The following is a 26,485-nucleotide window of genomic DNA, read 5'->3' as shown; positions in this document are numbered from 1 at the left end:
CGTTGCTTTTGCTTTCAAACACAACGATACACAGCGATCGGACGACCAAATAAAGTTCTGGACTTTATTCAGCGACCAGCGACATCACAGCAGGATCCTGATCGCTGCTGCGTGTCAAACGAAACGATATCGCTAGCGAGGACGCTGCAACGTCACGGATTGCTAGCGATATCCTTATAATGTCGTTTCGTGTGAAGGTACCTTAACACAGAGCTACCAGCTGGACATTCTGCAAACCACCCAACAGACAAGAGAAAGGACTGCAGCCAATTCATCATGGCCCCATCACGAGGGACACTGATCTAGGATTCTATAGGATACAACCTAGGGGTTTTTGGCTCCGGTTGGAAGGACACAGATCTGATCCAGTGACCCTCTCTGAACCATGGATATGTTTGGAGAAAGCCAGGGTTGGGACCCGCTGGTCGCCTGGTTCCATGGAGATGGTCAGATAAGCCAGGTGGTGACTCTCGTGTCAACTGGCTTTGGACCTTGTATGGACTCTATGGACAGTTGTTGGTCATCTCCCTATGCTTGTCGTTACATCTTCTCTGTGCGTTCATCCACAGATGGAGTAGTGACCCTGGGAGCTCTGACATCGTGTCATACTGGAAATACATGGAGACGCAGTGATATTTTATATGCGCCCATGTGACCAAACCATTCCAGCCATGGTGAGATTGTTCTGTTTGCTATTGTGTGTTGTGGTTCAATAAAGTATTGCCACACTGTTTTACCTTAACCCTGTGTTGTCTGTGTAGTGTACTGCCCACGGGGAGATAGAGCGGGCGTTCAGTGTTATGAGCCGTGGGTCCATGCAGTCTTGCTAAAGACAGCCGAGCCAGCGGACAAGAGCACCCACTGACCCCGTTTCTCCACACCTATTATGTGCCAGAGGGTCGGCCCGCTCCTGTGGTTCTTCGACTACCCTGGCCTACAATGCATAATCTGGTGGTAGACGGGCAGACCAGAGAGGTGGCTAAGGGGAGTATTTGCAAAGACACTGCTTGGCCACTCGGCTAGCTAGGGTGGGTACCTAATCTCTGCCTCAATACCTGTCTGACTTTGGGGATGTTTTCAGAACAGGGGAATCAAGAACTTCCTTCCATCGTCTTTATGATTACCCAGTTAATTTTATAACTGGGGCCAAGCTGCCAAAGAGCAGGTAATGTAATATTTCTGGTCCAGAGAGGCAGGCCATGAAGGTCTACATTGCTGAAAGTTTGGCAAGGGGTCATATCAGGACTTCTTCATCTCTCGTTGCAGTGGAGTTTTTCTTTGTAATTGGGTCACGGTCCAGGATCCGTATCTGCTCCCTCTCATTCCGAACCTCTAATCAGATTGTGGGAGCCAAATGGTTTTCTAAACTGGAGCTCTGGGGGTAGGGGTTCTGCTAGCAGTGTAGGGTTAATCTGTTCAGTTGAGACCTAATGGAGCTTTCCGGCTTTGATGGTCTCGGCTGTTCAGTGTTGGTCACTCCCCTCAGCTACATATACTTATCTATGATAATCAGAATTGGCAGTGTTAGTTTCATACTGCCTGGTTCTGGAGTTGGAGGTGTTGTTCAGAAGACTGTTGCTTGGTGATTTGTCTGTGTGCATATCCTCATCTTTTCCTATTTTATTTTTCCTTCCTTTACCTCCTGATGTTCCACTCTGTTGTTTGCAAGTGCAGTATTTGTATGACTGGCATTTTTATTTATTCTTAATTCCCGGTCACTAAAAGCACGGTGTCACATTAATTTGTTGCGGACCCTGTGGTGCGGCCATTTCTCTAGTGTTCAGAATTCATTTCCCAGAAAGACAACATGAGGCCCCATGTTCCTCATCCTACTGTGAGCGCATGCACAGCCTAAATCTGCTCCCGTGGCTGCAGCGTCTCCGGACTTGTCTCCATCGAGCTCATCAGGGACGTCATTGGTCAGTGATTACAGAGGAGCAGCCGGCAGCGTGTCCGGCAGAACCTTTCTCAGATGACCATTAATTACCTCAGTTACAGGTCGGAGGTGCCAGGATTTGTGCATGAGGACAGAGGTGCCGGGATTTGTGCACGAGGACAGAGGTGCCGGGATTTGTGCAAGAGGTCAAAGGTGCCGGGAAGTCTCCACAAGGCCGGAGGTGCCGGGATTTGTGCACTAGGTCGGAGCCTCTGCAGGGCGGTCGTGGTGAGCGAGTCCAGTATGGCGGATGTGACAGTGATGGCCACACAGGAGCGACCTTCCCACTCCTGCAATAAGGAGTGACCGTGGATGTGGAGAAGTGACAGAAAACCCTGAGAAGCTAATGGAGGGGGATGGAGGCTGCTGGATACGATGGCGGACGCACACTACACATTATGGCTGATGATGCTCACCCCCCATATAACAGGGAGTCACCGCACAGATCAATAGAAAAGTCACACGAGACGCAACCGACATGAGGCAAAGCCAGAGAGCGCGGCCCGGAGCCCAGCTATAGGTACAAGGACTGTGGTTACGGGGACGGACATTGTGGCTACAGGTACGGGGACTGTGGCAACGGGGACGGACATTCTGGCTACAGGTACGGGGACTGTGGCTACGGAGACGGACATTCTGGCTACAGGTACGGGGACTGTGGCTACGGGGATGGATATTCTGGCTACAGGTACGGGGACTGTGGCTATGGGGACGGACATTCTGGCAACAGGTACGGGGACTGTGGCAACAGGGACGGACATTCTGGCTACAGGTACGGGGACTGTGGCTACGGAGACGGACATTCTGGCTACAGGTACGGGGACTGTGGCTATGGGGACGGACATTCTGGCTACAGGTACGGGGACTGTGGCTACGGGGACGGATATTCTGGCTACGGGTACAGGGATGGATATTCTGGCTACAGGTATGGGGACTGTGGCTACGGGGACGGATATTCTCGCTATGGGTACAAGGACTGTGGCTACGGGGACGGACATTCTGGCTATGGGGAATGGGATTATGGCTACGGGTTTGGGATTGTAGCTATGAGGATTGGGGCTCTGGCGATTGTGACTATGAGAAAAGGGGTTGTGGCTGTGGGGACTGTGGTACGAGTATTTTGGCTATGGGGATTGAGGCAACGGAGATTGGGGCTACTGGGACTATGGCTACGGGAACAGGGATTGTGACTACAGGGATGGAGACTCCGGCTACAGGGATTGGGATTGTGGCTACGGAGACTGACAACGGGGATTATAGATATGGGGACTGTCTGTGGCTACGGGGACTGTGGTTCTGATATTCATCACTGTTCTAGTTACTTCCTGCTGGTACTAACAATACTAGCCATTGAACCTGTTCTACGTGCGGGTGGCGAGCATTTATATTGGTATATGGTCTACATCCTGTCATGCTGCTCTCTTCCTGCGCCCCATCCTGTCATGTGCAATAAAGTCACTGGCTTGCTGCGCTGACGTATTATATATATATATTCAGTAGAAAGTGGCCGAATTGCTGCGCTGACGTATTATATACTGTATATAGATTCAGTATATAAAAATGGCACCGGAAAGTGCGGACTGCGCAGGCTCCGATTCCGGCGCCACAACCCTCCTGGGCCACAATCCTCATCCCCGGATGCGTAACTTACAAAATGGCGCCTGAAGTGCGCTATACGCATGCGTCATTTCCAACGGAGGGTTCAAGTCCCGGTCTCTGGCCCGAAGAGACCCAGCAGCAATACCGGATAGATACCGTGTATATTCGAGTATAAGCCGACCCGAGTATAAGCCGAGACCCCTAATTTTGCCACAAAAAAACTTAATGACTCGAGTATAAACCTAGGGTGGAAAATGCAGCAGCTACCGGTAAATTTCAAAAGTAAAACTAGATACCAATAAAAGTAAAATTACTTGAGACATCAGTAGGTTAAGTGTTTTTGAATATCCATATTGAATCGGGAGCCCCAGATAATGCTCCATAAAGTTTATGATGGCCCCATAAGTTGCTCCATAAAGGTTGATGGCCCCATATAATGCTACATAGCATAATACTGTATGCCCCATATGCTTCTGCGATAAAAAAAAAATGACATACTCACCTCTCATCGCTGGGGGTGGTGGAGAGGTGACGCGGGCCTGAGCAGGCGGGGACACCGGCGTGCTATGGGGGTCAGGTGCCAGTATCGCCGCTGGCTCAGGACACCGGCACTTGCGATATTCACCTGTCCCCGTTCCACTGCCGCTCCATCTTCCGGCTCCTCTCACTGTGATTGTTCAGGCAGAGGGCGGCACACACACTAACCACGTCATGGCGCCCTCTGACCTGAACGTCACAGCCAGAGGACCCGGAAGACACAGCGCGGCGGTGGAACGGGGACAGGTGAATATCGCATGGCTCACCCTCCCCGTCATACTCACCCCATCCTGGCATGTCCCTGCTCATCAGTCGTCCCGGGCCGGCAGCTCCTTCACATGGTACCGCTCATTAAAGTAATCAATATGCGCTCCGCCTATGGGAGTGGAGACGCCTACATATTCATTACTTTAATGAGCGGTACCACGTGACCACTGAACACAGGAAGAGCTGCGGGCACCTGAGAGATGGTGGTGTTCAGTGCTTACACACACCGCGATCTCCTGGGCTGCGTCACTCTGTGGGGTCCACACTGCGCAGGCTATAAAGGCTTTGGACAGAGTGACGCTCCCATATATATATTATAGATGTGCAGTATACAGTAGATATATTATATACACACACATGTGGCATCCAGTGCAGCTTGTTGGCTTGAAGCCCTTGTTTTAATTCGACATGTTATTAACCCATAGTACAACACCTGGTGCCGCATGTTCCTGTCACAGCTGAGAAGGGAGCGAGGCGAACCACAGCGACCGCGAGGCTGCACACGGGGCGTACGAGATAATGACCGAGACGGGTCACAATTCCCCCGATCAGCTCAGATGTAACGCAGAAACTGAAACTGTCAACTGTCACCTCAAAACGAGAACGTTCTTGGATTTCACAAAGTCAGGTGACAGAGGTGACCCCATGGCATTAGATGGCAGAGGTGACCCCATGGCATTAGACAGCAGAGGTAACCAGCGGCATAAGATGGCAGAGGTGACCCCGTGGCATAAGACGGCAGAGGTGACCCCGCAGCATTAGACGGCAGAGGTGACCCCGCGGCATTAGACGGCAGAGGTGACCCCGCGGCATTAGACAGCAGAGGTGACCCCGTGGCATTAGAAGGCAGAGGTGACACCGCGGCATTAGACGGCAGAGGTGACCCCGTGGCATTAGAAGGCAGAGGTGACCCCGCGGCATAAGACGGCAGAGGTGACCCCGTGGCATTAGAAGGCAGAGGTGACACCGCGGCATTAGACGGCAGAGGTGACCCCGCGGCATTAGAAGGCAGAGGTGACCCCGCGGCATTAGACGGCAGAGGTGACCCCGCGGCATTAGACGGCAGAGGTGACCCCGCGGCATAAGACGGCAGAGGTGACCCCGTGGCATTAGAAGGCAGAGGTGACCCCGCGGCATTAGACGGCAGAGGTGACCCCGCGGCATAAGACGGCAGAGGTGACCCCATGGCATTAGACGGCAGAGGTGACCCCGTGGCATTAGAAGGCAGAGGTGACCCCGCGGCATAAGACGGCAGAGGTGACCCCGTGGCATTAGAAGGCAGAGGTGACCCCGCGGCATTAGACGGCAGAGGTGACCCCGTGGCATAAGACGGCAGAGGTGACCCCATGGCATTAGACGGCAGAGGTGACCCCGTGGCATTAGAAGGCAGAGGTGACCCCGCGGCATAAGACGGCAGAGGTGACCCCGTGGCATTAGAAGGCAGAGGTGACCCCGCGGCATTAGACGGCAGAGGTGACCCCGCGGCATTAGAAGGCAGAGGTGACCCCGCGGCATTAGACGGCAGAGGTGACCCCTCGGCATTAGACGGCAGAGGTGACCCCATGGCATTAGACGGCAGAGGTGACCCCGTGGCATTAGACGGCAGAGGTGACCCCATGGCATTAGAAGGCAGAGGTGACCCCGTGGCATTAGAAGGCAGAGGTGACCCCACGGCATTAGACGGCAGAGGTGACCCCTCGGCATTAGACGGCAGAGGTGACCCCATGGCATTAGACGGCAGAGGTGACCCCGTGGCATTAGACGGCAGAGGTGACCCCATGGCATTAGAAGGCAGAGGTGACCCCGTGGCATTAGAAGGCAGAGGTGACCCCTCGGCATTAGACGGCAGAGGTGACCCCACGGCATTAGACGGCAGAGGTGACCCCTCGGCATTAGACGGCAGAGGTGACCCCATGGCATTAGACGGCAGAGGTGACCCCGTGGCATTAGACGGCAGAGGTGACCTGCTGGGTCACTTTCCTGGAGACACATTTGAGGACCCTCACCTTGTAGGCCGCCTGCCTCATGAACTGCTTTGCCGGCTGCTTCCAGATGGCAGGGACAGTGATGACCCATCTGACCTCACCATTCTCCATCTCTTCTCCGGCCTGGTCACTCAGCTCCTGAAATCCAAAGAACATGGGAGATGGATCGAATGACGGGGTCACATCACTCTCTCCCCATAGGTCTGGACCGCTCCCCCATATGTAGATGTGACCTCCTCACCTTCAGAGCTTGCTCCCGGAAGTATTGCAGAGCGAAGGCGAAGATCTCCAGCGCCTGCACTCTTTTTCCATTAGCTGCTACAAGATCAGTTTCCATCGTCAGGTCCTGAAAAGACGGAATAGAAATGATAATGTGTGAGACGCATATAATGTGTGATGTATGCACTGTATGTGTGATCTGTGTGATGAATGTGTGACGTATGTAATGTATGTGTGTGACGCATGCAGTGTCTGTGATGTATGTAATGTACGTGTGACGTGTGCAATGTATGTGGAATATGTCTGACGTGTGATATGTGACCTGTGATATATGCGATATGTGATGTCTGACATGTGATGTATGCGATACGTGATGTATATGACATGTGATGTATGCGATGCGATACGTGATGTCTGGCGTGCACACATTGCCTTCTTGTATGAAATCTGCGGTGTGTCTGGTACATTCCTCCCATCGCCCATCATCCGCCCGCACACGATGGTCACCGCTCACCGTGCTGCTGTGCAGCTTCATCTTGAATTTCTCGAAGTACAGCCATTGCTTGGACTCGCTGGGGTCCAGGTCGTGGTAAAAATCTCGGGCGGCAAATCCAAAACTGTGGAACTTCCTGTCTGGTGTAAGGAGCATGGTGGTCGGGGTCTTCTGGGTGGACACTCCGGGGTCTCCCCCTTCCCATCTCCTGCAGGACAATATCTGGTCATCACGAGTGATTGTGGGACGCCCACCTGATGGCCAATCTCTCACCGAGACCTCTGCTCGCTGTCCGTGACTAAGAACATTCGCTGCTTAAACCCAGAGGCCAAGTCCATAGAGTCACCGTTGTGTTAAATGTTTATTTCAGAATTTTTCACAGGAAAATAATAAAAGATTATAGTAGAGAAATCCGCTTCTTTCTCCTGGTGGCCGATCCATGAGGACATAGTTACATAGTTATTAAGGTTGAAGGAAGACTGTAAGTCCATCTAGTTCAACCCATAGCCTAACCTAGCATGCCCTAACATGTTGATCCAGGGGAAGGCAAAAAAAACCCATGTGGTAAGAGTAAGCTCCACCATGGGGAAAAAATTTCTTCCCGACTCCACATACGGCAATCAGACTAGTTCCCTGGATCAACGCCTTATCAAGGAATCTAGTGTATATACCCTGTAATATTATACTTTTCCAGAAAGGTATCCAGTCCCCTCTTAAATTTAATTAATGAATCACTCATTACAACATCATACGGCAGAGAGTTCCATAGTCTCACTGCTCTTACAGTAAAGAATCCGCGTCTGTTATTATGCTTAAACCTTCTTTCCTCCAGACGTAGAGGATGCCCCCTTGTCCCTGTCACCGGTCTATGATTAAAAAGATCAGCAGAAAGGTCTTTGTACTGTCCCCTCATATATTTATACATTAACATAAGATCACCCCTTAGCCTTCGTTTTTCCAAACTAAATAGCCCCAAGTGTAATAACCTATCTTGGTATTGCAGACCCCCCAGTCCTCTAATAACCTTGGTCGCTCTTCTCTGCACCCGCTCCAGTTCAGCTATGTCTTTCTTATACACCGGAGACCAGAACTGTGCACAGTATTCTAAGTGTGGTCGCACTAGTGACTTGTATAGAGGTAAAATTATGTTCTCCTCATGAGCATCTATGCCTCTTTTAATACATCCCATTATTTTATTTGCCTTTGTAGCAGCTGCCTGACACTGGCAGGACGGATTATAGGTTACTGAGATACAGTTGTGCTCAAAAGTTTACACACCCCGGCAGAATTTTTGCTTTCTTGGCCTCTTTTCTGAGAGTATGAATGATAACACAAAACTTTTCCTCCACTCATGGTCAGTGGTTGGGTGAAGCCATTTATTGTCAGACTACTGTGTTTTCTCTTTTTAAATCATAATGACAACCCAAAACATCCAAATGACCCTGATCAAAAGTTCACATCCCCTGGTGATTTTGACCAATAACATGCACAGGAGGTGACACAAATGGGTGTGAATGGCTACTAAAGGTAACATCCTCACCTGTGACCTGTTTGCTTGTAATCAGTGTGTGCATAAAAGCTGAGTGAGGTTCTGGGATCCAGACAGACTCTTGCATCTTTCATCCAGCCACTGACGTTTCTGGATTGTGAGTCATGGGGAAAACAAAATTGTCAATGGATCTACAGGAAAAGGTAGTGGAACTGTGTAAAACAGGAAAGGGATACAAAAAGATATCCAAGGAATTGATAATGCCAGTCAGCAGCGTTCAACCTGTGATTAACAAATGGAAAATCAGGGGCTCTGTAAAAACAAAACCACGGTCAGGTTGACCAACAAAAATGTCATCCACAACTGCCAGGAAAATTGTTCATGATGCAAAGAAAAACCCACAAATAACATCAGCTGAAATACAGAACTCTCGGAAAACTAGTGTTGTGGCTGTGTCAAGATGCACAATAAGGAGGCATGTGAAGAAAAATGGGCTGCATGGTCGAGTCACGGGAAGAAAGCCATTACTGCGCAAATGCCACAAAGTATCTCACCTACAATATGCAAAACAGCACAGGGACAAGCCTCAAAACTTCTGGAACAAGGTAATTTGGAGTGATGAGACCAAAACTGAACTTTTTGGCCACAACCATAAACATTACATTTGGAGAGAGGTCAGCAAGGCCTATGATGAAAGAAAAACCATTCCTACTGTAAAGCATGGAGGTGGATCGCTGATGTGAAGATGTGTGAGCTACAAAGGCACAGGAAACCTGGTCAAAGTTGAAGAAAAGATGAATGCAGCACATTATCAGCAAATACTGGAGGCAAATTTGCAATCATCAGCCCGGAAGCTGGACATGGGACGTACATGGACATTCCAACCTGACAACGATCCGAATCACAAGGCCAAGTCGACCTGTCATTGGCTACAGCAGAACAAAGTGAAGGTTCTGGAGTGGCCATCTCAGTCTCCTGACCTCAATACTATTGAGCCACTCTGGGGAGATCTCAAGCGCGCAGATCATGCTAGACAGCCCAGGAATTTACAGGAACTGGAGGCTTTTACCCAAGAAGAGTGGGCAGCTTTACTATGTGAGAAAATAAAGAACCTCATCCACAACTACCACAAAAGACTTCAAGCTGCCATTGATGTTACAGGGGGCAATACTAAGAAATATTAAGAAATGGGGGATGCGAACTTTTGATCAGGGTCATTTGGATGTTTTGGGCTGTCATTATGATATAAAAAGAGAAAACACAGTAGATTGACAATAAATGGCTTCACCCAACCACTGACCATGAGTGGAGGAAAAGTTTTGGTGTTATCATTTATATTCTCTGAAAAAAGGGCAAGAAAGCAAAAATTCTGGTATGTAAACTTTTCAGCACAACTCTAAGATCCGTGTAAAAAACAGGAGATGGGTGGGGAGGAGCTAGATGCCAAGCTCCACCCTCCTCCATAGAATCTCATCAGTAATTGGCTGTCATCTCCCACCAAGGAACAGGATGTGGAAGAGCTAGACGCCAAGCTCCACCCTCCTCCATAGAATCTCATCAGTAATTGGCTGTCATCTCCCATATAAGGAGCAGGATGGGGAGGAGCTAGACGCCAAGCTCCACCCTCCTCCATAGAATCTCATCAGCACCAGCTGTCATCTCCCATATAAGGAGCAGGATGGGGAGGAGCTAGACGCCAAGCTCCACCCTCCTCCATAGAATCTCATCAGCACCAGCTGTCATCTCCCATATAAGGAGCAGGTGTTTTTGCGGGACACTGCAAAAAACATGGCAATACAGCCCGTGAAGGGACAGTATCCATGGCCCCTTCCTAGGCTATTAATATCAGCCCACAGCTGTCTGCATAGCTTTTGCTGGTTGTTAATTATAGGGGGACCCCACGTCATTTTTTGGGGGGTCCCCCATTTTAATAGCCAGTAAAGGCTAATTAAACAGCTGTGATCTGATATTAATAGCCTGGGAAGCTCCATGGGTATTACTCCCTTCCCAGGCTATAAACATCGGCCCCCAGACGCTGGTTTTCCCTCTACTGGTTATGAAAATTGTGAGGGAGCCCACGCCATTTTTTTCCAAAAAATAATCTTGTATTAATTAAATACATGTACAGTAAGCTGCACTAATTGTATTTGTCTCTGACATCTATATATCTACCTATTCTATGTGTATTTACTGTATGTAATCCATCTCTTCTATCCTGTCGGCTCCTGCAGTGATTCTACAGAACACAGCAGATGACTTGCCGGTATATATATTCCTTTGACAACGATGTGTAAATGACAGAATTCCAGTCAGATTAAGACATATTTTCAGTTGTTTCACTCTTTTTTGTTAAGTATATAATTCCACATGTGTTACTTCATAGCTTTGATGCCTTCAGTGTGAATGTACAATGTTCATAGTCAGGAAAATACAGAAATATCTTTGAATGAGAAGGTGTGTCCAAACTTTTGTTCTGTACTGTACATCGGATGTTCGGTGTGAGAATCGCATTGTACTCGCGTTACTCTCGCAGGGAGACTGACAGATTTTCCCTACGTTTAGTGTGACTCCAGCAGTAATGTCTACCCTGCGTGTCTGTAACAAACCCTCAGCTGTAAGAAGTTACATCAGAAAAGGTTTTCACCACGATTCAACATATTGACAAGAAGCAGAGATCCTAAAAAAGGAAGGAAACGAGACCAGGTCGATGAGAAGCTGCGGGGCCCTTCATACCACATTTACTTATGGCACCTCCCTGGAGATTATAGCCGGAGATTATACCGCGGTGTCACTGCCGTAGGTCTGACGCGTCTCCTGCTGCCAGGACACACGGACCCGGACTCTGCGGCTCATGAGAAGATGGAGAAAGCTGCAATTAGAGATCAGTGCTGTCCCAAAGGTGATCAATGGAGGGGCGGGAGAATCAGCTACTGCCCCGTACACGTGACCCCTGCAGGCCATCGCTATGTACACGTGACCCCTGCAGGCCATCGCCCCATACACGACCCCTGCAGGCCATCACCCCATACACATGACCCCTGCAGGCCATCGCCCCATACACAACCCCTGCAGGCCATCACCCCATACACATGACCCCTGCAGGCCATCGCCCCATACACATGACTCCTGCAGGCCATCGCCCCATAAACGACCCCTGCAGGCCATCGCCCCATACACATGACCCCTGCAGGCCATCGCCCCATACACAACCCCTTCAGGCCATCGACCCATACACATGACCCCTGCAGGCCATCGCCCCATACACGACCCCTGCAGGCCATCGCCCCATAAACGACCCCTGCAGGCCATCGCCCCATACACAACCCCTGCAGGCCATCACCCCATACACATGACCCCTGCAGGCCATCGCCCCATACACATGACTCCTGCAGGCCATCGCCCCATAAACGACCCCTGCAGGCCATCGCCCCATACACATGACCCCTGCAGGCCATCGCCCCATACACAACCCCTTCAGGCCATCGACCCATACACGACCCCTGCAGGCCATCGCCCCATAAACGACCCCTGCAGGCCATCGCCCCATACATGACCCCTGCAGGCCATCGCCCCATACACGACCCCTGCAGGCCATCGCCCCATACACGACCCCTGCAGGCCATCGCCCCACACACGACCCCTGCAGGCCATCGCTGTTGTGGATTCTGTTTGTGGGCTCCCTCTGGTGGTTACTGCTGGTACTGGGTGACTTTGGTGGGTTGCGGCCTTTGGTTTCCACCTGTCCATCAGAGGCTGGGTGGTTCCTATTTTACCTGGCCTTTCTGTCATTCCCTTGCCGGCTATCAATGTATTCAGATGTGCTCTGTTTGGTTCCTGCCTACCTGCTCCCAGATCTTTCAGGATAAGCTAAGTGCTGATTTTCAGTTGTTTGGTTTTTTTGTCCAGCTTGCTTATTATGTCTCTATGCTAGCTGGTAGCTCTAGTGGACTGAGGTTCTCCCCATGTGCCATGAGTTGGCACATGGGTTCTTGTAATCTCAGGATGGTTTTTTTGACTAGGGTTTTTTGCTGACCGCTCAGACCCCTTTTGTATCGTTCTGCTTTCTAGTTTACAGCGGGCCTCAATTTGCTGAACCTATATATATCATCTCTATGTGTGTGCCTTCCTCTCATTTCACCGTCAATACATGTGGGGGGCAACTATACCTTTTGGGGTTCATTCCTCTGGAGGCAAGTGAGGTCTTTATTTTCTCTGCAGTACTAGTTAGCTCTTAGGCTGGTGCGTGGCGTCTAGAACCAACGTAGGCACGCTCCCTGGCTATCTCTAGTTGCGTTTGTCAGGTGTAGGGCAGCGGTCAGCCCAGGTTCCATCACCCTAGAGCTCGTCCGTAATATATTTGTACTTTGCTTGTCCCTTGCTATCCCTAGCCATTGGGATTCATGACAGTATAGCCGGCCCACAAAGTGTTAATTGTTTGGGCTGAAGCAGGAGAAAAAGAAGTGTTTAAGGGAAATTTTTTTTTTTTTTTTTCCCTTCGGAGTTTTGCTGCCTAGCCCTTAATTGCTGTCTAGCTGCTTCTTACCTCCTCTTAACCCTTGAATGGCTCTGATATTAGCTGTTTAACATGGATGTCCAGAGTTTGGCTTCCAGCCTGAGTAATCTCGCGGCAAAAGTTCAAAACATACAGGATTTTGTTGTTCACACTCCCATGTCTGAACCTAGAATTCCTATTCCAGAGTTCTTTTCTGGGGATAGATCTACCTTCCTGAATTTCAGGAACAATTGTAAATTGTTTCTTTCTTTAAAATCTCGCTCCTCTGGAGACCCTGCTCAACAGGTCAAGATTGTAATATCTTTCCTGCGAGGCGACCCTCAGAATTGGGCATTTGCATTGGCACCAGGGGATCCTGCATTGCTCAGTGTGGATGCGTTTTTTCTGGCATTGGGATTGCTCTATGAGGAACCCAACCTGGAGATTCAGGCTGAAAAGGCTTTATTAGCCCTCTCTCAGGGGCATGATGAAGCGGAAATATATTGTCAAAAATTTCGGAAATGGTCGGTGCTTACTCAGTGGAATGAGTGCGCCCTGGCTGCTAACTTCAGAAATGGTCTTTCCGAGGCCATTAAGGATATTATGGTGGGGTTCCCTACGCCTACAGGTCTGAATGAGTCTATGGCTATGGCCATTCAGATTGATCGGCGTTTACGGGAGCGCAAACCCGTGCACCAGTTGGCGGTGTCTTCTGAACAGGCACCTGAGACTATGCAATGTGATAGAATTCAGTCCAGAAGTGAACGGCAAAATTATAGGCGGAAAAATGGATTATGTTTTTATTGTGGTTATTCAGCTCATGTTATATCAGCATGCTCTAAACGCACAAAAAAGCTTGATAAATCTTTTGCCATTGGTACTCTGCAGCCTAAGTTCATTTTGTCTGTGACTCTGATTTTTTCACTGTCTTCCATTTCCGTCGATGCCTATGTGGATTCGGGCGCTGCCCTGAGTCTTATGGATTGGTCATTTGCTAAACGCTGCGGTTTTAGTCTGGAGCCTCTGGAAGTTCCTATTCCTCTGAAGGGAATTGACTCTACACCATTGGCTATGAATAAGCCGCAGTATTGGACACAAGTGACCATGCGCATGACTCCCGTTCATCAGGAGGTGATTCGCTTCCTTGTACTGTATAATTTACATGATGTACTAGTGCTTGGTCTGCCATGGTTACAAACTCATAATCCTGTCCTGGACTGGAAAACAATGTCTGTGCTAAGCTGGGGATGTCAGGGGGTTCATGATGATGCACCTCCGATTTCTATCGCTTCATCTACTCCTTCGGAGATCCCTGCGTTTTTGTCAGATTATAGGGATGTTTTTGAGGAGCCTAAGCTCAATTCGCTCCCTCCTCATAGAGAGTGTGACTGTGCTATAGAATTGATTCCTGGCAGTAAGTTCCCTAAGGGTCGTTTATTTAATCTGTCACTGCCAGAGCATACTGCTATGCGGAATTATATTAAGGAGTCATTGGAAAAGGGACATATTCGTCCATCTTCGTCCCCTCTGGGAGCAGGTTTTTTTTTCGTGGCACAAAAAGATGGTTCCCTGAGGCCTTGTATAGATTATCGCCTTCTGAATAAGATTACAGTCAAATATCAGTATCCATTGCCATTATTGACTGATTTGTTTGCTCGCATTAAGGGGGCTAGGTGGTTCACTAAGATAGATCTTCGCGGTGCGTATAATCTGGTGCGGATAAAACAGGGTGACGAGTGGAAAACTGCATTTAATACGCCTGAGGGCCATTTTGAGTATTTGGTAATGCCTTTTGGACTCTCCAATGCTCCGTCAGTCTTTCAGTCCTTTATGCACAATATTTTCCGTGAATATCTGGATAAGTTTATGATTGTGTATTTGGATGATATTTTGGTGTTTTCTGATGACTGGGAGTCTCATGTTTTACAGGTCAGGAAGGTGTTTCAGGTTCTGCGGGCCAATTCTCTGTTTGTGAAGGGCTCAAAGTGTCTCTTCGGAGTCCAGAAGATTTCTTTTTTGGGGTACATTTTTTCTCCTTCTACTATTGAGATGGATCCCGTCAAGGTTCAGGCGATTTGTGACTGGACACAACCTACATCTGTTAAGAGCCTTCAGAAGTTCTTGGGGTTTGCTAATTTTTATCGTCGGTTCATTGCTAATTTTTCCAGTATTGTTAAACCTTTGACTGATTTGACTAAAAAGGGTGCTGATGTTGCTGATTGGTCTCCTGCGGCCGTGGAGGCCTTTCGGGAACTTAAGCGCCGGTTTTCTTCTGCTCCTGTGTTGTGTCAACCAGATGTTTCACTTCCTTTTCAGGTTGAGGTTGATGCTTCCGAGATTGGAGCGGGGGCGGTTTTGTCACAGAGAAGTTCTAATGGCTCGGTGATGAAGCCATGTGCATTCTTCTCTAGAAAATTCTCGCCCGCCGAGCGCAATTATGATGTGGGTAATCGGGAGCTTTTGGCCATGAAGTGGGCATTTGAGGAGTGGCGTCATTGGCTTGAGGGTGCTAAACATCGTGTGGTGGTCTTGACTGATCACAAGAATCTCATTTACCTTGAGTCTGCCAGGCGTTTGAATCCTAGACAGGCTCGTTGGTCGTTGTTTTTTTCTCGTTTCAATTTCGTGGTTTCATACCTGCCAGGTTCAAAGAATGTGAAGGCAGATGCTCTTTCCAGGAGTTTTGTGCCTGACTCTCCTGGAGACTCTGGGCCTACTGGTATCCTTAGGGATGGGGTAATATTGTCCGCCGTATCCCCAGACTTGCGACGTGCATTGCAGGAGTTTCAGGTGGATAAACCGGATCGTTGTCCGCCAGAAAGACTGTTTGTTCCGGATGATTGGACCAGCAGAGTCATCTCCGAGGTCCATTCTTCTGTGTTGGCTGGTCATCCTGGAATATTTGGTACTAGAGACTTGGTGGCCAGGTCTTTTTGGTGGCCTTCCTTGTCTAGGGATGTGCGTACCTTTGTGCAGTCTTGTGAAGTGTGTGCTCGAGCTAAGCCTTGCTGTTCTCGGGCCAGTGGGTTGTTGTTATCCTTGCCCATCCCGAAGAGGCCTTGGACGCACATTTCCATGGATTTTATTTCTGATCTCCCGGTTTCACAGAGAATGTCCGTTATCTGGGTTGTGTGTGACCGCTTTTCTAAGATGGTTCATTTGGTGCCCTTGCCTAAGTTGCCTTCCTCCTCTGAGTTGGTCCCTTTATTTTTTCAGAACGTGGTTCGTTTGCATGGGATTCCGGAGAATATCGTTTCTGACAGGGGATCCCAGTTTGTGTCTAGATTTTGGCGGACGTTTTGTGCCAAGATGGGCATTGATTTGTCTTTCTCGTCTGCATTCCATCCTCAGACGAATGGCCAGACGGAGCGAACTAATCAGACCTTGGAAACTTATTTGAGGTGTTTTGTTTCTGCTGATCAAGATGACTGGGTTGCTTTTTTGCCACTGGCCGAATTTGCTCTTAATAATCGGGCTAGTTCTGCCACGTTGGTCTCTCCTTTTTTTTGTAATTCGGGGTTTCATCCTCGTTTTTCCTCTGGTCAGGTGGAGTCTTCGGATTGTCCTGGAGTGGACGTGGTGGTGGACAGGCTGCATCAGATTTGGAATCAGGTGGTGGACAATTTGAAGTTCTCAGGAGAAGACTCAGCAGTTTGCTAATCGCCGTCGCCGCGTGGGTCCCCGACTTCTTGTTGGGGATTTGGTGTGGTTGTCTTCTCGTTTTGTCCCTATGAAGGTCTCTTCTCCTAAGTTCAAGCCTCGGTTCATCGGTCCTTATAGGATCTCGGAGATTCTTAACCCTGTATCTTTTTGTTTGGATCTCCCAGCATCGTTTGCTATTCATAATGTGTTCCATCGGTCGTTGTTGCGGAGGTATGAGGTGCCCGTTGTTCCTTCGGTTGAGCCTCCTGCTCCGGTGCTGGTGGAGGGAGAATTGGAGTATGTTGTTGAGAAGATCTTGGATTCTCGTGTTTCCAGACGCAAACTCCAGTATTTGGTTAAGTGGAAGGGTTATGGTCAGGAGGATAATTCCTGGGTGGTCGCCTCCGATGTTCATGCGACTGATTTGGTCCGCGCCTTCCATAGAGCTCACCCTGATCGCCCTGGGGGTTCTCGTGAGGGTTCGGTGACCCCTCCTCAAGGGGGGGGTACTGTTGTGGATTCTGTTTGTGGGCTCCCTCTGGTGGTTACTGCTGGTACTGGGTGACTTTGGTGGGTTGCGGCCTTTGGTTTCCACCTGTCCATCAGAGGCTGGGTGTTTCCTATTTTACCTGGCCTTTCTGTCATTCCCTTGCCGGCTATCAATGTATTCAGATGTGCTCTGTTTGGTTCCTGCCTACCTGCTCCCAGATCTTTCAGGATAAGCTAAGTGCTGATTTTCAGTTGTTGGTTTTTTGTCCAGCTTGCTTATTATGTCTCTATGCTAGCTGGTAGCTCTAGTGGACTGAGGTTCTCCCCATGTGCCATTAGTTGGCACATGGGTTCTTGTAATCTCAGGATGGTTTTTTGATTAGGGTTTTTTGCTGACCGCTCAGACCCCTTTTGTATCGTTCTGCTTTCTAGTTTACAGCGGGCCTCAATTTGCTGAACCTATATATATCATCTCTATGTGTGTGCCTTCCTCTCATTTCACCGTCAATACATGTGGGGGGCAACTATACCTTTTGGGGTTCATTCCTCTGGAGGCAAGTGAGGTCTTTATTTTCTCTGCAGTACTAGTTAGCTCTTAGGCTGGTGCGTGGCGTCTAGAACCAACGTAGGCACGCTCCCTGGCTATCTCTAGTTGCGTTTGTCAGGCGTAGGGCAGCGGTCAGCCCAGGTTCCATCACCCTAGAGCTCGTCCGATATTTTGTATTACCTTGCTTGTCCCTTGCTATCCCTAGCCATTGGGATTCATGACACATCGCCCCATACAGGCCATCGCCCCATACACATGACCCCTGCAGGCCATCGCCCCATACACATGACCCCTGCAGGCCATCGCCCCATACACATGACCCCTGCAGGCCATCGCCCCATACACAACCCCTGCAGGCCATCACCCCATACACATGACCCCTGCAGGCCATCGCCCCATACACATGACTCCTGCAGGCCATCGCCCCATACATGACCCTTGCAGGCCATCGTCCCATACACACGACCCCTGCAGGCCATCGCCCCATACAGGCCATCGCCCCATACACATGACCCCTGCAGGCCATCGCCCCATACACGACCCCTGCAGGCCATCGCCCCATACACATGACCCCTGCAGGCCATCGCCCCATACACATGACCCCTGCAGGCCATCGACCCATACACATGACCCCTGCAGGCCATCGCTCCATACACGACCCCTGCAGGCCATCGCCGTATACACGACTCCTGCAGGCCATCGCCCCATACATGACCCCTGCAGGCCATTGCCCCATACACGACCCCTGCAGGCCATCTCCCCATACACACGACCCCTGCCGGCCATCAGTCTCACAGATAATATGAGCAAAGTGCAGATCTCTCCAGTAATAGCCGACAAATCCATCATTATCTGTCTGTTCTCATGGTGGACAGCGGCCATCTGTCCGGGCAGTGCGAGGCAGCAGATGGCCGCTCCCCGCTGGTGTCAGTGGTGTAGGGGGAGTAAATTATCAGCCCCCCGGGGATATTATTACCTCATGATGTGGATGCATTCCGGCTCTTTGGAGAAGGCAAACGCGTAACCGCTGGATGTGGTGCCAAAATCAATGGCAACGACTACCGAGAAGGCCTGCTCCTCCTCCGCCACCCCACCGCTCGCAGAGTCCTTCTGGAATAAGAGGGGACAAGGAACGGTTAACCCCTGTGTGACCGGAGGCTGCAAGCAATGGTCCTTATACAAGGAGAGAAGGGCTCTGTCAGTAGAGGCACCTCAGGGAAATGGTCAGGGGGCAAAGGTCAGAGGGTAAAGGTCAAGCTGCAGACACGTCATGCCTTATCCTCCAGTCCCCTCCAGAGCTGCGCTCACTATTCTGCTGTTACATCGTGTCTTATCCTCCAGTCACCTCCAGAGCTGCACTCACTATTCTGCTCTTACATCATGTCTTATCCTCCAGGTCTTTTATTAAATAAAATAAAATACTTTACATGACAATAACCAAGATACATTACAAATAAAACACCACAGAACAAAACATAAGAACAAAGCTCCAATCAGACGACAACAAACGACAAAAATCACAAAGAAATAAACCAGAAATGGAACCAAAATGGAGAAAGTTCATGACCTACAAATCAGGGACGAGAAAGAAAAATTCCAATAAAAATAAAGAAAGCAAAACTAAAAGACAACAAAATACTCATAACTACATGAATACCCCTGTAAAAAATATAAATATAAATAATAGTATAAAATCATATAAGACCCCCGGCCCAGCTTCATTCATACTACTATATACAACCCCAACTACATTCACACCGTCCTATATACAATATTATATACATATATACACTATAAACACATTATACTAAACCAAACACTATACAACACCGCAAACACAACAAAACCCTACTGGTCCCACTGCCTTACCTCACAGCCACCCCCTTACACCACCACATTCACCCCACAACAAACCTAAATACAATACAGTGTACAACATTAACATTTTTTATATATATATATATATATATATATATATATATATATATATATATATATATATATATATATATATATATATATATATATATATATATATATATACACACACACACACCTACTCTAACTATCCCGCCACCCCTGATCCAGCTCTGGCCACAAAGTTCAGGAATTATCCGAGCTAGGATCAGGCCCCAAAGTTTTTCCCCAGGCGGGGCCTGGGCCAGGCCAGATCAGTCTCTTATCACCGCCGTTGAACCCCCCAATCCCCCCACCCAACCTAACTAAGACCCTCTATTATACACACTATATGCAATATATACAATACACTATATACAATATATACATAAACCAACTTCACAGAACACAACCTACATACTCACCACCCAAGGCTCAAGTTCGATGCCTGCAAACCTTCTATTCAGGGAACAGAGATACAAAACAAAAATCTAGGGTGTAAAGATATCAGCCCACCACCAGGATATAGGAGCGCTAACGGACTAAGGCACCCCGAAGGAGAAACCCCTCCAGAGATGGGCCGCCCTCCGGGCACCCAGTCTTTCACACTCCAGAGAACGCACCTTCACCAGGGCACCTAGGATGCTGCTACAAACTTCATCTACACGGAGGATTTTACTCTGCGTCATAACTAAAACTCGTGCGTTCCACGTGAAGTACCTGACCACTGCGCTGACTAAGAATAAAGTGGCTCGGTCCCTTCTCCCGAGGTCTCTGAACGCTCCATAGGCCCACTCGGCATAGGACAGAGTGGCCAGTCGCGGCCAACCAATGGAAGCACCCACCCTGTTGTACACCTCTGTATTAAAGGGACAATGAAGCAGGAAGTGCTCCATGCTTTCCAGCATGGTAGCGCAAGCCTCACGGGGACAATTCCTGTCCACGGAGCTCCTGTGCTTCAAATTGTCCCTCACATACAACTTACCTTGGAAGCAGCGCCAAGTCAAGTCCCAATACTTCTTGGGGATCCTGCTAGAATTTAACAAACTTAACCCAACCTCTAGATCCCGACTCGGGCAGTCCTTGAGGACCAGTGGTCTCTGAAAATGCGAAAGCAAGACCCGCATGTCGAGGAGTTTCCTCGGGAGGGACCTCACTTCCCACATTCCCAGACCCCACCGGCGCATCATCTTCAGAACCGGGGTAACATAAGCCAGGAGATGCCCGTGCGGTGTGCGAAGATCCTTCAATCTTCCCCCTGTCTCCCATTCCTGGAAGAAAGGCTGAAACCATCCCTTGCAGGAGAATACCCACGGAGGAGCCCTCTCTTTCCAGAGGTTTGCCACGTTAACTTTCAAAAAGGTGTTCACTAGGAACACCACGGGGTTTACCATATTCAACCCCCCTAGTCTCCTCGTGAGATAAGTGACCTCCCGTTTGACTAGGTTTAGTCTATTCCCCCATAACATCTGGAAGAACAGACTGTAGACCCGTGTCCAGAGAGGCTCCGGCAAGACACAGACGCTGCCCAGGTAGATTAGCAAGGGGAGAAGGAAAGCTTTGCACAGGTCAACCCTTTCCCTCAGGGTCAAAGACCAACCCTTCCATTGGTCCACTCTTTGGGCTACACCTTTGATTCTGCCTTCCCAGTTTTTCGTGGGGTAATCACTTTGGCATGTTCTTGGGGTTCGGGGAGGGTGTCCGGAAGATCAAATGTGGGATCCCCGCCTCCCAGCCAGAGACTCTCACACTTGTCTTGGTTGACCTTGGACCCGGATGCCTCCGAGTAGCTCTCCACTTCTGACATCACCACCATCGCCTCCTCTTGCGAAGAAACAAAAACGGTAACGTCGTCCGCGTAGGCCCCTACCCTCAGGATAGCCTCTGGCGCCAAACCGCCCATGCCCACCCCCGCCAACGGTCCACAATCAACCCTTCTGAGGAAGGGATCGATCGCAAACGCGTAAAGCAAAGGGCTAAGAGGGCAGCCCTGGCGGACACCAGATCCCACCCCGAAAGGTTGTCCAATCCACCCATTTACCAGAGGGAAAGTCTCAGCCCCTGCGTACAAGGTCTTAAGCCAGTCCACAAACCCTCCAGGCAGACCATACCTCAAAAGAGTGGACCAGAGGTACTCGTGGTCGACCCGATCAAAGGCTTTTGCCTGACCCAGGGTCAGCAAGAACCCCTTCCAAAGACCCGCCCTGCCCCGCTCCACGGCCTCTCGGACACCCAGAACAGCACTGAAAGTGCTACGGCCAGGAATGCAACAGTGCTGGGCCTCCGAAAGGAGCCGTGGTGCAAACTTCACCAGCCTGTTGAAGAGTATCTTAGCCAAAACCTTCCTGTCCACATTGAGAAGTGATATGGGACGCCAATTCTCAATGCGTGACGGATCCTTACCCTTTGATAAAATGATCAAAGCCGACCTCCTTAATGATCTCGGCAGAGTGCCCGAGGAGAGACACTCATTAAACACCTGAGTCAAGAGGGGGACCAAGGAGTCCCTAAAGGTCTTTAAAGAACTCGGATGTTAAGCCATCCGGACCTGGCGATTTTTTGGGCCGGAGCCCATCGATCCCCAGTCTCACTTCCTCTTCTTTGATCGCTTCTGCCAAACCGCCAAGCGAGAGGTCAGCCCCTGGTTCAGGAACAGCTTCAGCCAGGAAAGCCGACATCCTGTCACGATCCAGTTCCTTCCTTCCCAAGAGGTGCGAGTAGTATGAACTGACGACCTCCAAGATCCCTGATCTGGACCTTCTCAGGGATCCCGTACTGTCCATCAGCCCTGTCACTATCTTACTATTCACTGACATCTTGCAGCTTCTGTAAGGGTCGGGCGAGTAGTACTTCCCGTAGTCCCTCTCAAAAACCAAAGATGCGTGTCTATCGTACTGACACCTCTTTAGCAAGGATTTCACACTGGAGATCGCCTCGCGGCTACCCCCAGTCGAGACAAGATGCTCGAGTTTCCTCCTCAGGCTCTGATACAGGCGATCCCTGTTCAGACTTCTGAGGTTCGAGAGTTGCCGGAAGAATCTCGCCACCCGATGTTTGAACATCTCCCACCACTCAGACTTAGTGTTACTTAGGCCCAGCAGCGGTACCTGGCTCTGAAGAAATTCCTCAAAGGACCGTCTTACAGCTTCTTCCTCAAGGAGTGACGAATTCAGCTTCCAATAACCTCTTCCCATCCGAGGAGTCTCTGTAACGCTCAGAGAAAACATAATCAAACAGTGATCGGAGAATTCCACCTCCACAACCGACAACGGCGAGGAAACGGCCTCCTCCTTCAAATAAAACCTGTCTAACCTAGACCTGCACTGACTACCTCTAAAAAAGGTGAACCCCGCGTGGCCTGTGTTGTGCCGGAGGTGGACATCCACCAGGCGTGCCTCACTTACTATCCTATTTAGCGCGACGCAATCGTAAGCCAGCCGGTCTCCGGAACCTCCTCTATCACAGGGTCTCGTGACGTTGTTGAAATCCCCTCCAAAGACCACCTGCCGACTCGAAAATAAGAAAGGTTTGATCTTCATGAAGAGACACTTGCGGTCCCACTTGGACTGGGGACCGTAGATGTTAATGAGCCGAAGCTCCTGTCCCCCAATGGAGACATCTAGGATCAAGCATCTCCCCATTTCTAACTCGATCAATCGTCTGCATTCAACCGCTGCGGTCTTAAAAAGGACCGCCACCCTGCTATACGGCTCGGCCACAAGAGACCAGTAGGAGGGCCCGTGCCTCCATTCCCGCTTTGCTTTATGCATGGTTGATAGGTCGATCAACCTGGTCTCCTGCAAAAACAAAATGTCGGCGTCAAGTTGGCCGAGAAAATGAAAGGCCGTGTACCTTGCCGCTTCTGACTTTATGCTGGCAACATTAATGGTTGCCAGCGTCAATGGGCTGGGTGCCGCCATCATTATTGATTGAGTTAGATAGCCTCTTTCTTCCCACCCCCAACAGTTTCACACTCTTCCTCTGACAATGATCAGTTTTTAGTGCGCTTAAGACAAACAGACTCATCCATTCTCTCCTTACATACACTCTGGCCCTTGTCTGGTGGTCCTGAGTTAGTCCCCCCCCCCAGAAGGCTTTGTATTTGCCCCCTGAGAAGAAGACCCAGCGACCTCCTGAGCCCCAACAACGTTGTCCGCAACCTCTGGCCCCGGGTCCCCATCGCCCCCCTCTGGAGGGGAGTCCTGGAGGGCCCGGAACCGGTTAGAGAGATCCACCAGAGGGGGGGCGGCTGGACCTTCCAATGGCACCTGGATCAGGGCTACAGAGTCAGAGGGGTCGCACTCCAAGGAAGAGGCTCGAGGCCCGGACCCCCTCTTATCCTTAGTTGTTTTCCTGTTACCCTTTTTCTTTTGCTGTGACCACTCCCCCTCTCCCTCATCCAGACTGTCACCGGATGAAGGTTCCTGGGCAGACATGGCGTCCTTTTGCTCCTCCCTTTCAAGTCTCTTGACTTCCTCGTTCAATTCGCCGTCTTTAGGATCCTCAGCTGCAAGTGAAGCACCCGGGTCAGAGTTTAGGGTCATTACTCCCTGCCCCCTTTTCCCATGGCGCTGCTCCTGCCGCCTGATATTGGATGGCGGCAGCCTGCTCCTCACTGGTTCCCTGCCTCCTCTGCCTCTGCTGGTCCCTTCACCGGCAAGATTAGTCCCAGCTTTCACCTGTCCCGCACTCGCCGCTTTCAAGACCGCATTGGCAAAGGAACGCGGACAGCGACTGAACGGGTGACCGAGGTCACCACACAAGTTACACCTAATCCTGCCACGGTAGCAGCAAGATGGCCGAGGTCCCCACACAGTGCGCATTTCTGGGTGGTACACTGCGCACTGAAGTGTGTGGGGCTGCCGCACCCGTGACAGACCTTAGGCTGCCCCCGGTAGAAAATCAAGATCCTGTCCCTCCCCAAAAATGTTGAGGAAGGGATATGGGTAACGGTGTTTCCTGAAACCTTCAATTTCACCATGAAGGTCCAGGCTCCTGACCAGATACCATGCTCGTTGAGGGTCTTTTCAGGAATACCGACGATGTCGCCGTATCGTCCAACCCAGGTGGAGATGTCGACACAGGAAAGTGACTCGTTACTGGTCAAAACGGTCACCTTCCTGACCGAGTTCTGGCGGGATATTGCTACAGTGTGGAAACCCTGCCATTCGGGGCGACCCCGAGCCAGCTCATGGCGAGACCAGAAAAGCTCAAGGCCCTCCGGCCTCACGAAGCTGACATCGAAGTAGGAGGTCCCATAGGGATGGATCAAGGCGAAGATGTCATATGCCGCGAAGCCCATCCCCAGCAGGAGCTCAGCAACCTTTGACCGATCAGGACAGGCATCCTTGCTTACCCACTGGAGACGGGCCACGTTCCTACGGTTGCTCCTCTGCCCTGGTGTTGGCAGAGACCAGACAGTCTCTGCCCCTCTATCTCGGAAGGCGGAAAGACCGTGTCTCTCTATCCAGAAAGACAGATCAACTTCCCTCCCCTCTACATTGATGGAACTCTCCCCTCTCCTCAGGGCGTCCAGGAAGCGCTGCTGCAAGTCACCATCCTCAGGGTCACCAGACAAAGGCGCACTACTACCCCCAGCAGTGACAGCTCCTGAATAGCTTGGGGCTGAAGACCCCGCCACCGCTGGGGGGGCTGCGGGACCACTACCTGCTTCCCCTCCACCAACACCCGTAATGCTCTCCTCATTCACTCCACCACTACTCCCATCATTTGTAACTTCACTACTCCCATCATTCACTCCACCACTACTCCCACCATTCACTCCACCACTACTACTCCCATCATTCATTCCACCACTACTCCCATCATTCACTCCACCACTACTCCCACCATTCACTCCACCACTACTACTCCCATCATTCATTCCACCACTACTCCCATCATTCACTCCACCACTACTCCCATCATTGGCAACGTCACTACTCCCATCATTCACTCCACCACTACTCCCATCATTCATTCCACCACTACTCCCATCATTGGCAACGTCACTACTCCCATCATTCACTCCACCACTACTCCCACCATTCACTCCACTACTACTCCCATCATTCCCCTCACCACTTCCCATCACTTTATTACCAGTATTGTCACCACCATTTGTCCCAGTGTTCTCTGCACCTTCCACAGTAACATCCATTCCTTCCTCACTTGTGTCTGGCTTCTCTGCACTCACACCTGCTGGACCGGGGGAGGGTTGCAGCACCACACCCGATTTCCCTTCATTGGTGTTTTGTTGTTTCTCTGGAGTGTCTTGCCCCCCTACTGCAGCAGTTTGTATTTTATTATTCTGGGCCCGCTGCATGTTGGGGGGCGCCGCCTGCCCCGCACCCACAGACTTCGGGGTCCTGGTGTCACATTTGGGTGCTGGAGCACTCTGTCCCCCTGTCGCAGCAGGGCACCCAGTGTTCCCTGCAGATGATGTTTCCTGCTTTTTTTGTCCTTTTTGGACCCGCTGCTCCCCTATCGCAGCTGCGTGCCTCTTCTCTGTTGAGGCGCACTGCGCCCCTGTCACAACAGTGCGCCCCCCTATCGCCGCACCAAGTTTCCCGGACCTGCCCCCCACAGCCCCGGCGTCGGCCGGCTCAGCCGTAGTGAGCAGGGATGGAGTCTGCCCACACCGTCCCCTTTTCGCAACGGCATGGACATCCCCCTCGCCCCCCTCAGCCCCGGTGATAACCGGCTTAGCCGCAGAGGGCAGGGAGGGAAACTCTTCGGGGTCCCCTATGTCCGGCGCCGTGAGTACCTCCACAGCCTCGCCCCCTGCACTGTTCCCCGCACAGACGGCAGCACCGCCGGACGTCCTCCTCCTCTCCCCACCTTGCCTATGCCCCGGACCCACTGCAGAGCCCGTGCGTTTAGGTTTGGTGGGGT

General features: G+C 50.5%; 1 protein-coding gene across 1 annotated transcript in view; it reads right to left on the bottom strand.

The window, feature by feature from the left end:
• The window catches only part of HSPA12A (heat shock protein family A (Hsp70) member 12A), a 92,539-nt gene that overhangs the window by 44,145 nt on the left and 21,909 nt on the right, over positions 1-26,485 (bottom strand). The window contains exons 3-6 of the mRNA XM_077257908.1: positions 18,672-18,805; positions 7,058-7,244; positions 6,566-6,670; positions 6,346-6,462 (exon numbers count right to left, since the gene is read on the bottom strand). Coding sequence (XP_077114023.1) covers positions 6,346-6,462; positions 6,566-6,670; positions 7,058-7,244; positions 18,672-18,805 — 543 coding nt within the window. The remainder of the gene's footprint in view (positions 1-6,345; positions 6,463-6,565; positions 6,671-7,057; positions 7,245-18,671; positions 18,806-26,485) is intronic.

This window comes from Ranitomeya variabilis, chromosome 4 (assembly GCF_051348905.1).
Source record: "Ranitomeya variabilis isolate aRanVar5 chromosome 4, aRanVar5.hap1, whole genome shotgun sequence".
In the NCBI taxonomy this organism is placed as follows: domain Eukaryota; kingdom Metazoa; phylum Chordata; class Amphibia; order Anura; family Dendrobatidae; genus Ranitomeya; species Ranitomeya variabilis.
This window is presented reverse-complemented; position numbering and strand designations above follow the sequence as displayed.